Consider the following 13,354-nt stretch of genomic DNA (forward strand, 5'->3'; position numbering starts at 1 on the left):
GATTAGATTATTACTGATCTAGATAATTTGTTATAAAAGCTAAGGCAATGTACACATTATCAAAACGATTAATTAATCAAAAACCATTTGTGAATTATGTGAAAAATATTTCTAAAACTTGTGGAGTAAAAATTTATTTCCAGCCTACTGTATTTTTACAAGTTAAACTAATATGCATTTTTCCGAATCCAAATAAAGACGTTGAAATAACATCAGCAAATTAATTAAGTTCTCAATTAATTTAATATATAAAATTCTCGTGTCACAGTTTTCGTCACCGTACTCCTCCGAAACGGCTTGACCGATTCTTATGAAATTTTGTGAGCATATTCAGTAGGTCTAAGAATCGGCCAACATCTATTTTTCATTTTTTTTAACTGCGCGCGGACGGAGTCGCGGGCGACAGCTAGTTTTAGTTAAAAATACGTTTAGTGTAAACGTAACCTATGTTTTGTAAAATGTTTAAATAGATATGATATCGTTATCTATAAACACAATTGGACTTAATCGGTGAATAATCGATATGACATACAAATACCATAGACATTGCGAACCAAATCGACCTTGGCTTTGTTGTATTTGCGACTTTGATTAAAGAAAATACTACATAAATGTTTTTCTCTATGTATCCCTCGAGTTCAATTAAGCAGCGATTAGTAGTCGGTTGTGAATTGAAAGGATTGGAACATTTTATTTTAATTAAACAACTCTCTTAGAAAGTAAAGATCTGACAGTAGAGTGCATGTCTAAATACAAACTAAGTGGGATCTTATCCACTCATATTTTTTTATAGTATAAGGTGGCAAACGAGCAATTGTCGATGCGCTGCCTACTTTACATGGACAGAGGAGAGGATATACAGAAAAAGGGTATTATCCCATACCTCGTCGAGTCTAATCCTTTTTCCCAACATAGGAAGGGATGGAAAAGAACTGAAATCAAGCCTACGGTATGCACACTTATTAGACAATAGGCGAAATTGTTTCCATTTGACGCCTGTCTTCTGTGTGGTCGTGTTATTTCACTGATCAAGCAGGCCTAGGGTTGTCAGGTCGCCAAACCTACTAGCCGGACAGACCTGCCAATTTGGCCGGACATTTGGGTAGAAAGGTCGGACACCCTATATTATTTAGGATTTTGTCTCAGTATTAATAAGTACACTCTCGTTTGGGATTTGTAAAAAGCATAACAAAAGCTGGAAAACCGTTTATTTTGGCCGGACACGCAATCAAAAAGCCTACCTATGTCCGGCTTTATCCGGACGCCTGGCAATGCTAAGCAGGCCTATACATGCTACAAATGTTGTTGCGGGTTGCCAATGTAAAATTATAATACATATCAGGTATAGAAAAAACAAACTTGTTCTGTCTGCCTTATTACGTATAACCATCGGCAATAGAAAGATGAGTACATCTAATATGAGCCTAATAGCAATTATATAGCTATTTGTGTATATTGTCTGTCTGAGTAAACGCGGTTCAGTAATAGCGTTATCTTTCTTATCGACGGTCAACAGTTTTCCTACGACGGACTCGAGCTATTTATTGCCGATATGTCACTGACACAAGAGTGAATCGGACGTATAAACACTTGAAAATTATCTGAAATATAAAAATCAATTAGTTAATTCGTTTAATTAATAAAGAATGAACCAATAGGAAGTCATATTTTCCAATCAATAAACAAAATTAAGACAATTGTTACTGAGTATATGTTGAAATTTTATATCCATTTGTGACTGCGAACTTTTACATTTTAAGAACTGTATTATTATAATATCTTACTTCTGTCAAACTATTACTTAGTTTAATAGCGTAGATTATTTGAGTTTTTTTTAAACATTGGTTTTGTGATCTGGACATACATGTATGGGAGCGAGATAATATTTTGTCCAATCATTTATAGATCATTAATCAATCGATCACTCAGTTATGCTGTAAAACTTATGAAAAAGTAACATGATTAATGTCCGGTTCGCTCTATAGTTGCCGGTATTATGACCTTTGGATGCACTTTGGCTCGCACATCTCAGTCCAAAGCAGAAGTCCGAAGCCCTCCGCCGTACTTAAAACACAAAATTACTTTGTATCAGACCAGTAAGTTTTTATTCTTTTATTTAACTATACTTTATTTTCTTTAGAAATACATTATTGTAGTGAATAATAATTAAATATAATATAAATATTATTATTGTTATAAAATTTAAGCAAACATTAATTTTGTGCTGTATGTTTAATATTTTATTATCACGGAATCTGGAATCCAATCCCGAATTGAGACAGTTTACATAAATTGGTTTAAACAGGGTTTTTAAGTTCCATAAATAAAAAAAGGAAGCGGACTTTCGTTTTTTTTATATCGTAATGTGGCAAGCAAGCGAGCGGCTACCAGAATTCGCCGAAATAACGACGCGACCGCTGCCCGTATAGGGTAAAGGCGGGATAGATGCCCCACTTTTTGGAATATACTCCTAATTTAAAAAATATTAATTTTATATAAATAGTTTCTATTAATATAGCTAGTTTAATTCTTTATCTTTTACTATGATTTGTCTTTTTGGGCCAATAAATGACAGATTTTGCAGATTTTAGCTTTTTGTGGACCTCGATTTTTGAGGATAGATGCCTTCCCGTATGGATAGTTGCCCCACCATGAAAATACTAACAAGGATAGATGCCTGCGGCGCGGGATACATGCCCTTCATACTGTAAAATTATAATATTTATACATAATATTTTATTTTTGTCTTTGTCTTTTTTATTTATAATGAAAAACATCTTGCAGTTTTTAAAATCTTTTAATTGTCATCTTTACAATTTAATTCTAATTATGAGATCAAATAAAATTATCATGATAAATTTCTAACATCATTTGTTCAACAAAAACAGAAATTCTAAATTCTTATTATAACATATTAATTATTAAGTTTCAACACGCATATTCATAAAAGCCTTTACTTAAAAAAATTTAAAAACACAAAAAGATCTTCATCTTGTAATTCTACTGAAATGATACTTAACCGGATAGAGCTTTTAGTTTTCCACATCTTGAGCAATAATTTCTGAAGAATTTACATGTTTCATGTAACCAGTTTTGACACTCTACACATTGTATCCAGTTCGGATTGAGACTTCGTATGTTTATAATTTTCAAATCATTCTGTGCAGTTATCTTTGTTTGTACCTTTAGGCTTATGCTGTTCATCTCTTTTAGTTCTCTTTACCGGCAAACCTTTAGTTTTCTTCTCCTTAATTTGTATTTTTGTCCAATTCCTCGAAAGCTGACTGTAATTGTTCTGTAGTCCAAGAACATACTCGAGCTCGGACTCCTTCCTTTCTTTTGTATTTTCGTGGCATAGTTCTGCTACAATCAGTAAAAAGTATAAATATAAATATACATAAACACATATAAAATATAATAGAACATAAAAATATGTTCAAAGCGCATTCAGTAGGTACAACGTGGTGAATGGAGGGATAGATGCCCCTAGGGGCACCTATACCCCGGAAAATCAGGGCAACTATCCTTTTTGATAGGGATAGATGCCCAAGTAGTTTTTAAATAAATAAAAAACAAAAGAGCTACTATTTCCATCTAGATGCATACTTGATGAATCAGTATATTAACGTAATAAAAAATATAACGGAATTAATAACGACTTATAAAGATATACAACAGCAAATACTTACCTTTAAAACTTTGACGTGTTTGTTAAGTTCGCCGCGGACATAAATCCACAAATAAGCGAAATGCATCTTCACCGCACCACGGCCCATTGCTAAATAAGGTGCAGGGTACCTGCGGCTCTTAGTTATACTATTGATTTTTAGTCGCGAGTTTGGGATGTTAGGTTTTATGAAAATGAGGCATCTATCCTACCGAGGCATCTATCTCGCCTTTACCCTACATCTGCAATTACAGATGCGTTGCCTACCTCTGATCGACAGAGGATACGACAGGGACTCACAGAAAGAGAATATTTATCCTTCCTATAATTTTCCTCGTCTGTCAATTCCTTTTCCACTTCCCATCCTTTCCTTAAAAGAAAAGGGTGGGAAGGAAAAGAGGACTAAAATTAGGCCTCCGACACCAGACTCATCAGACGAAACGCAGAATTGCTTCTTCTTCACGCCTGTCTTCTGTGTGGTCGTGGTATTTCACCGGGCGAGGAGGCCAATTCGTTCAACAGATGTTGTTGTTGCTGGCGTCTACCACTGTTAAAGTACATTTCCGTGGTAGGAAGACGTCGTTTTTTTTTCAACAATTACTTTAGAAACGTGTTACTGTAGGCACATATTTTTTTAAATGTGTTAAGTACAATGATTAGGTTTATAAAGTAACTATGTCATAGGTATATAAAGGAATGCATTGGAAAACATATTAGTATGCAAAAATAGAATGTTCTGGATAGTGAAACGATAAGACTGTCTAGCGGTATAGCTGTATAATTTCAAGTGAAGAGTTTTATATGTTTTTTGTAAGAATTGCAATTTCTTATTCGGTTTCAACCAATAGCCTACAAATCAAATTAGTCAATAGCCTACGGACTATCCATTTAGCGTTCGTGTGTTCGATTCTCAACGGTTACAAGAAATATTAATAAGTAAATTTTAAAATAGATTTTGTTTTGAAACTTCTTAGCAATAATCTTCTTGAGTAAGGAATGGTTGCATGTTTATTATTTATATTTATAACCTAAACGAATACGAAACACATATTTTTGTTTACACAAGCGGCCTCGATAAATAATTCGTCAATAACACGAATTAAATTTATTGATTAAAGTGTATTTTAAACTTTTTGATAACCTTTACAATATGTCATCCTGCACAGGCGTGGCAGAATCAGTTAATGTGGTGACAGAGGTACGAATACCACGACATCTAGCACCATAGACAACATTATATTTTTTTAATTTTTAAATGTACGAATATCCGGCACGGATTAAATTAACGAGCAAAATGGCGGGAAACGGAGACGCTTATAGCAAGATATTTAATGGTAGATGTATGGTTGGAATTAATAGAAAAAACAGAGGGACGATTAATAAAAGAGCGGAAGAATATTTAAAAGCGGTCAGCAATAGTCTTGGAGAACCAGCGGAGGGTATGTTATTATAGTGAAAGTAGTAGAAAGTTTTAAAAAATGCTTCTAAAGTTGCACCAACCATAATTTTTTTACCGACTATAGAGTCGAGAGAGAGAGTAAAATAGCTTCATAGCCGAAAGCGACTATGAATCTATTTTTAAACTGGCCAAAGGCAAACTAAAACACAATTGAGAAATTATTTGAAAATGTTAATTGTGTATCAGACCGAACCAAATACCTAACGAAATTCTCAATTTCTTGTAATTTCTTATATACCTCTAGCGGTCGCCTGCGACTCTGTCCACGCGGGATTAATAAAAAAACTGTCAATGTCTTCCAAACCACACATCTATGTCAAATTTCTTCGAGATCCGTTGAGATGTCCTGTTGATACCTTCTAGCAATCATCGATCCATCCATTCTTTTAAAATTATACATTTATAATATTAGAAAGATTAGTTTCTACTTTTTATATCTGTAATTACAAGAAGTAGAAACTATTATACAAATATAAAATGAAAAAATAACTATTGAAAGTTATTTTTCTTCGTTTCAATAGGAGATAGCTTTAATATTTAGCTTTATTAAAAATCAGCTGTCGCCCGCGACTCCATTCGCATTTATCTATATATATAAAAGTCGCGTTAGTTACACTATTTATAACTCAAGAACGGCTGAATCGATTTGACTGAAAATTGGTGGGCAGGTAGCTTAGAACAAGGAAACGGACATAGGATAATTTTTACCCCGTTTTCTATTTTTTATTCCGCGCGGACGGAGTCGCGGGTAAAAGCTAGTTTATAATATTAGTATGATTGATTACGTCGGTCTCCCGCCTTCTCTTATAAATAAAAAGTAAAAAAATGTAAATCACCAAGTCATAATTGATGCATCCGAGTACCACGATAACTGGTGTAACCTCTACATTATTTAATCAATAGAGGTCGCGAAAGTGCACGTAATTTACATCACAATGTAAATATTGAAGTAAATACTAGAATAAGTAATATTTAAAAACATCGATGGACGAACAGACAACAGAGGATGTAGGATACCCATGATTTAAGAGGAAAAATTTCTAAGCGCCTCTGACGACGAGAACAAAAAAAATAAAGTCATGAAAAATTTACTTGGATTCCTTCAAATGCGAGCTTCCTTTATGCTGTTCATATTATATATATGTGTTTTATCAAATTATCATTTTGCGGGTAGTGATGTGCGTTCAGAAGCCGGGTCGGGCAGGTTTGCCGCAGCTGGAGGTGGTGTCGCGCGTCGCCGCGATTCCTATCGTCGAGTCGGGCATCGGCGTCGCAGAAAGAATATACTTCAGGATCAAGGTAAAGTCTGCATAACTTAACTTATAACAAAAATACTCTTGGATCAAGATTTGCTCTTCATTTATCATTAATATGCAGTTATTTCTTGCTTTTAATAGTTCTTTTTCGCGGTAAAAAATATATGATAATTACGCAACCGAGAATTTAGCGTACCTATTAATTTCATCACAACTCGATTTATGACGAATCAAAATTAATAAAATTGGTATTTTTCCTACTGCCAGGATTCAAATCCACTGATCCGTTGGTATCTAACCGTGGGTGAGCGTTCACTATCCACCGGCGTGCAGATGGCGCTACCGGCCGTGCAGCTGCTGCAGACGCCCATAAACCAGCTCGATAAGTTCCTCTGTAAATCGCTAGATGTCGTGGAGAAAAGAGTACCATCTATTTATTTACCTCCTCAGATGGTAAGTTACAGTCGAAAAGTGTTATTAAATTTATCTATATTCAAGACCTACAATACGACACTCTTCTGTTTTTAATCAGGACTAACTTAATCATAGACGTAACTTTCACAATAATAATAAAATTAGAAGCAACAAAAATTTCAGCTTACATAATGTAAAAACAATTACTTCGTGTAAATGGAGAATCCTCTTCGAGATACTTCTTCTGTCCCATATTCTCATCTCCTTGTCACGTAGGTTCGGTGCACCAAAAAAAAAAGGTTCGGTGCACCAGTTTTCGTCATCCAGATCTTCGGTCATTTCAGACGACACTCCCTTAATCATGCCACCAATGTCATTTTACAGCTGTATGGCATAAACAATTAAATACCTTTCTCCTTAGATGTACTCAGAGACGCGTGAGTACGTGTTGCGTCGCGCTGACTCAGTAAAGCAGCTGGGTACTGCGGTGCTGGACTCGCGGATGACGGCTGTCACAGCCACCGCGCTGGAACGGGCGCTAACCACCGCTGACAAGTACGTCGACAAGTACCTGCCACCGGATTATCAAGATGCAGCTGATGGTAAGAAATTTTATGTCATGAGTTTTACAGCTGATGCTACCTTCGCCGACATTAAGCTAAACTCCTCTTGGCTATTAGAGTAGTGAAGTGGGGCAGTAAAATGGCGGTTATTTTGAATTGAAACTTTAAAGTGGCTTGCATTAGCTTCGAACGATTGTCTGAGCATGTTAACCCTTTGTGGGTTGAAAACAGATAGCACAGGTTACCTCGCCACTCGTATCTCAACTCAAAGCTTGTATAGCATTATATTTAGGTTTATAGTATGTGTAATTATCGAAATTAATCCTAATTAGAGTCAAATAAAATATGAATTTGATATGTTAATGTGCTGTAGCGATAACCAAAGGTTATGCCCTTATTTCTGACCTATCGTCTGCAAACCGTCTAATTGCTTTTAAATTCGATGTAGTAATCAACTGTGTCACTTAGGGTTTCAACTAATTAGCTATTATTCTCAAATCATAGCATTCTTTTAATAATGTAATTTGTCACCGAATTAATAATTCTACAAAAAGCGTCCGAAATTCCATTTGGTCGTTGCAATGTTTTTGAAAAAAGAATTAGTTGACACGATCCTGAATGTCTATGAAAAAAAAAAATCTCTAATTAACTACTTAGTATCACATCGTGTCTAAATTCATTAATTCCTAGTCCAGAACAAGCATTGTGTCGGACGTTACCGCGACATTTAACACCCTTATCGTATCACGTCTGGGGGTGACAAATAGCATGATTCGGACTTTGTGCGGCGGACGGACGCTGATAGTCGCCGCCCGTCTCCGTGCGAACTGCCTCGTTAGATAGGACACCTATCGTCAGCCGGGTTATTAGGTGTCAAATGTCAAATGACTCATTTTACATTTTATGCCACGTTTGATAGGCTTCAATGTTTTATAAGATTGTCTGTTTTGTCTCGAACTATTTTTGGGTATGATGTTCATATCGGAAAGTTATTTACTTACGTAATGCTAGCCAGAATAAATGGACTAAGAGAAAAACAATAATTTTAGTCATATTAGGCATGGGCGAATGACGAAGTAATACGCAGAAAAGAATCAGTGTATGTTTCTGTAAACACGATCATAGTGGTGATCATAGTGACGAGCGCGGAGGGGGAGGGCGGCGAGGTGGGGGGGACGTGCGAGGAGTCGGGGCGCGCGTGCGCAGCGCAGGCGGTGCAGCGCGGCGCACGGCTGCGGCGCAAGCTGCAGCGCCGGCTCACGCGACAGGCGCTCGCAGAGGCTAAGGCCATCAAGGAGCAGATACATGTGCTAGTCTACGTCGCAGAACTGGTAAATGACGCTTAACTCAGCAGATAGTTATTTTTTACTTTGCAGCAGCTTTTTACGATGCAGATTTTCTTAAGGATGTTTAAGTATTTACTTACAATTTAAGTTTTATTTAATGATTTAAGGATTTGATGATGTGATTCCTACCTTACAATTCACCATCAGATAGCGACAGACCCAGCTCTAGCATGGAAAAAAGCGAAGCAGCTGTACGAATCACTGAGTTGCCCGGAACCGGAGAACCAGGCGCGGCCAGCGACACTAGAGGAACTGGTCGTGCTGCTGGCGCGTGAGACCGCCAGGAAAGTCGTGCACCTCGTCAACTACACACACACAGATCTATCCAAGTTAGTATCAATCTTCATGCACTATGACTTTAATACAAAATAATTTTATGTTTTTTTTGCAAACAAATCAAATTAAGACATGTCATAAGCTTTACGATAAAACCATCTAATTCAACTTAAGAAAAATAATTTTGTTCTAGCAACATTCGTCAAGGAATGTCGTTAATTTCAAAACATCTATCGTCCGCTGCTAACGCGCTATTGAAGGTAAAGTACATATAATTTGTCACCGATTTTGTCAACTATCAAATACACAAATTCCTTTTAAGTTTTAAGAATATATTTTCTATTCTATTATTAATTCAACTAAAGTCTTTAAGCCAAAGACACCTAATTTACCGTTAGTTTCTGAGTTCAAAATCTCTGTATAAAACATATCGTCATCCCTGTCATTATCTTTAACAACACAATAGCAATATGTTTTAACAACTCACGGTCATACATATATCAAGAGACAGGACATTACAAACCAAACTGTACTCTATAAAATACTAGCTTTTTCCCGCGACTCCGTCCGCGCGAAATAAAAAATAAAGAAAACGGGGTAAAAATTATCCTATGTCCGTTTCCTGGTTCTAAGCTACCTGCCCACCAATTTTCAGTCAAATCGATTCAGTCGTTCTTGAGTTATAAATAGTGTAACTAACACGCCTTTTTTATATATATAGATATACATAGGTGGGCACAGTTAATCAAAAAGTTAACTTCGTTAATCGTTAATTCGTTAAATAAAAATTTAACTTCGTTAATCGTTAAAGCGTTTAATTTAAGAAAATTTAACGCAAGTTAAAGTTAACAGTTAAAGTTAATTTTGGTTTATATTACGAATATAGGGCGCAAGCGGGAAATGACCATACGAATAATCTCCGAATCATATGGACTGATATTGTCAAGACTTTCTATAGAACTTAGGCTATTTTTTTACTGCGCTTACGAAATCTCGGGCGAGCGCTAATCCTATCTATAGTTTAGTTATATAATATACTCAAATAAAATTTTGACGATTGGGGTGATGTACTACTGCCTGTACGATATTAATGACATAGCATGCACTAGTTACACACACTTATATACTTCACTGACAATGATGGACAATTGACCTTTTCAGTCATTTTTTTATCGACCATCCATCTTCACGGAATTAGAGAGCTAACTAAATTTAGACAACACAAGTTTTCTATTAAACAGTGAGACATACTCGTATTATGGTAATATTCAAAAGAATATCAATCTCAAATCTCAAACAAAATGCAGTAAGAAGGGACATAAACGTAAGTATGTTTAATACATCTCAAATATAAAATGTCACCTATTTACTTCGGCCGACACCGACTGCGAAATAACAATAATTATACAATAAATGTTACAAGAAAGAAGAGAACTTTCTTTAGAGTTTAGAGGGTTTTCATGACATTATTTTGTTACTTTTCAGTGCATTTTGTTTGAGATTGTTTTTTATGTTATAGTAAAGGTCACTTGTGCCGACATTTCATATATTAATTTTAATATAACACAATTTAACATTATTTCACTAACATAATTATTTTATCTTTTTCCTAATTCTTTCTCGTTTTATCGTATACTTTTTTTTTGTAAACAAACAAATTATCTTTGCTATTGTCTTTGTGCAGCGCACGTGCATCCCCGACCATTAGAAGGGTTGGGGCCATAAATCCATCGAGTTCGTTATCGCATTCTGTGTGCGGGCTGTCCTTTGTTCATATTTTTAAAATGCAAAATTATTTTTCGTTGACTATGAAGAAGCCCCAAAAAAAACAAACGACGGTAATAAACACCTAAATCCCTTTTGTTTTCGAGGAATGTTTATTGCGTGCACATTTCGACATTCGTATTTTTAAATTTATTTTTCATTGTTTGTTTCTTATCTACGCAATGACAAAAAAATCCTATTTGTACGCTTTTTCAAATGAACCATAAACGATTTTTTTTTATATTTTTTGCTGTCTTTAAACTTCAATATTAAAATAAACATTTTCGTCGCCAACAAAGTTTAGTTGTAATTTAGTTACGACGTTGAAGAGTTATGCACACTTGATTATTTTGATTGCAATTCAACGCAGTGTTTATCTATATATATAAGTGTACAATTATTGTATTTAGAATAAAGTACTTTCGTACCTTATGTTGGTTTTATAACAAAATCATGTTCTAAAAAAAAAGTGATGTTAAATAAATGAAAACCAGTTTTAATGTGAATAAAATGTAATATAGACTTTTCGAGATATTTGTGTAAATGTGAAATAATTAAAAAACTTTGAAGGTGTCTAGCGCCTAAACTTCGCAATATTTGATAGAGGTAAGTTTGGTTAAATCGTCACTATTTTCTAACAAGGATTCTGCGGTACTCTTTTGATCACGTCTTTCCCGGCCGCTCGGTGTATGGTATAACATGCATCACACTCGTTCGTTCTCGTTCTCTCTCGTTCTCGGTCACCATTCGACTCGCCGACGGTCCCCGAACATAGCCGAACTTACGAATGTAGCCTGATGCATAATTTAAATAAAATGACAACACGTCAATAAGTGTCTATTGTTACAATTAACGGACTAAATTAACGGAAGTGAAATTTAACGGAAGTTAACAAGAGCGTTAACACTTTTTGAATTTAACTTAAAAGTTAATCCGTTAAGGAAAATGTTAACTTCGTTAATTAACGATTAACGGATTAACGAGTTAATGCCCAGCTCTGTAGATATACCTCTGGTACAGTTTCGGTTGTCTAATTTGATACTTGTGACAGATAGCGTTATGTCCCATTATTATTTTAAAAAACGCAAGAAGTCACTACTCATAATGTCCGCTCTATACAAGTATTAAATTCTCTGCTTTAAGCTATTTATGCAGTATTTTATACATTAACATCAGGCATTACCTGTCGACTCCGCGATTTCGGAGGTTCGCAACTGGCGCAGTAAACTCCAAGCCTTGCTTCATCAATTACAAGAGACTTCCAAAACTTATTTGGTAAGTATTTACTGATAATAGCGAAAAAAGCAGTAAGATAACAAAAAAATTATAATAAGTATGTACTTGTATGAACAAAAAGCAATTTTATCCTTTATAAAATAAACTAGTCGTCGTTCGCAACTCCGTCTCCGCGGAATTTGAAAAAAAAAATCATTAGTAGCCTATGTATTCTTCCAGACTATGTTTTACATTAAGATACAATTAAGTAAGATAGAACATAGTTAGTGGGGAAAGTTAAAATATATGGAATATATAAAAGATACGAGCTTTTACCCGCGACTCCGTCCGCACGGAATAAAAAATAGAAAACGGGGTAAAAATTATCCTATGTCCGTTTCCTGGTTCTAAGTTACCTGCCCATCAATTTTCAGTCAAATCGATTCAGCCGATCTTGAGTTATAAATAGTGTAACTAACACGACTTTCTTTTATATATATAGATTAGCAGCCTTAAAAATAAGTTTCAAGCTTCTGACTGTAAAAATGACGATATTTCCATACAACCTTTAACCCCCACTTTCAACCCCTTTTTCGCGTTAAAGTGTAGCCTATGTCCTTCCTCAGGCTCTAGACTATCTGTGTACCAAATTTCATTTAAATCAGTTGAGTAGTTTTGGCGTGAAAGCGAGACAGACAGACAGAGTTACTTTCGCATTTATAATATTAGTAAGGATTTGACTTATAAAAAGAATTTTCACTCTGTATTTGCGTCGTCAGCTCATAACAAGTCCTCACTGAGGGGTTCGGAATCTGCACTAAGTGAGAGGTTACTAGACCATAGTCAACCACACTGGCCCAATGCGGGTTGATGACGTCACACATATCTTTGAATTTCTTCACAGATATGGGCAGGTTGCATCACGATGTTTTCCTTCACCGTAAGAACGCCACATAAATGTATATATAAAATTCGAAAACCGAAAAAAAAATTGGTACACGGCGGGGAACGAACCAGGACCTGCAGATTACAAGTCAAGCGCTTAACCCCTTTGTCACCGACGCTCTTACACATTGGAAATAGGTATTAGTGTAAGTTTTTTCAAAACGTATTTAAAAATAAATCAATGATTTATTTCAAGGAGCACCTCGCCATATTTTTAGCGGGGAACGAAGAGCGGGAAAAAATAACGCCGCGTTCAATGTACGCGCACAGAGACGATTTGGCGGCCATCAACGGCGTCAATTAGAAATTAATGTTTTATACTGCTAGAATATCATAAAGAGCTATATAATATGTTTCAAATAAAATGCATAATACTTTTATTTAATCTTTGTATTTAACAGGGCAAACTATTAGTTTTAGGTTAGAATAACACTTTTGTTTTTTTTTTT

At 35.3% G+C, this 13,354-nt stretch overlaps 1 protein-coding gene across 4 annotated transcripts; it reads left to right on the plus strand.

Annotated features, from left to right (window-relative positions):
* Positions 1–1,981: 1,981 nt before the first annotated feature.
* Positions 1,982–13,347, plus strand: LOC106712945 (lipid storage droplets surface-binding protein 1). 4 transcript variants are annotated; one of them, XM_045679182.1, is made up of 9 exons: positions 1,982–2,096; positions 6,301–6,425; positions 6,650–6,835; positions 7,218–7,398; positions 8,485–8,690; positions 8,853–9,034; positions 9,175–9,241; positions 11,922–12,020; positions 13,102–13,347. In XM_045679182.1, the coding sequence occupies exons 1-9, from the start codon at positions 1,997–1,999 to the stop codon at positions 13,207–13,209; spliced, it is 1,254 nt and encodes a 417-aa protein (XP_045535138.1). In that variant the 5' UTR covers positions 1,982–1,996; the 3' UTR covers positions 13,210–13,347. The 4 variants fall into 4 exon arrangements, with proteins under 4 accessions (XP_045535138.1, XP_045535139.1, XP_045535136.1 ...); XM_045679183.1 differs by having other exon boundaries at positions 2,039–2,100; XM_045679180.1 differs by lacking the exon at positions 1,982–2,096 and adding an exon at positions 4,854–5,106.
* Positions 13,348–13,354: the final 7 nt, after the last annotated feature.

Source organism: Papilio machaon, chromosome 9 (assembly GCF_912999745.1).
Source record: "Papilio machaon chromosome 9, ilPapMach1.1, whole genome shotgun sequence".
Taxonomy (NCBI): domain Eukaryota; kingdom Metazoa; phylum Arthropoda; class Insecta; order Lepidoptera; family Papilionidae; genus Papilio; species Papilio machaon.

Coding starts and splice junctions, on each gene's coding strand:
- LOC106712945 (XM_045679180.1), top strand. CDS start 4,923: ATGTACGAATATCCGGCACGGATTAAATTAACGAGCAAAATGGCGGGA. Junction 7,399..8,484: donor TTATCAAGATGCAGCTGATG/GTAAGAAATTTT, acceptor ACACGATCATAG/TGGTGATCATAGTGACGAGC. Junction 9,035..9,174: donor ACACACACAGATCTATCCAA/GTTAGTATCAAT, acceptor ATTTTGTTCTAG/CAACATTCGTCAAGGAATGT.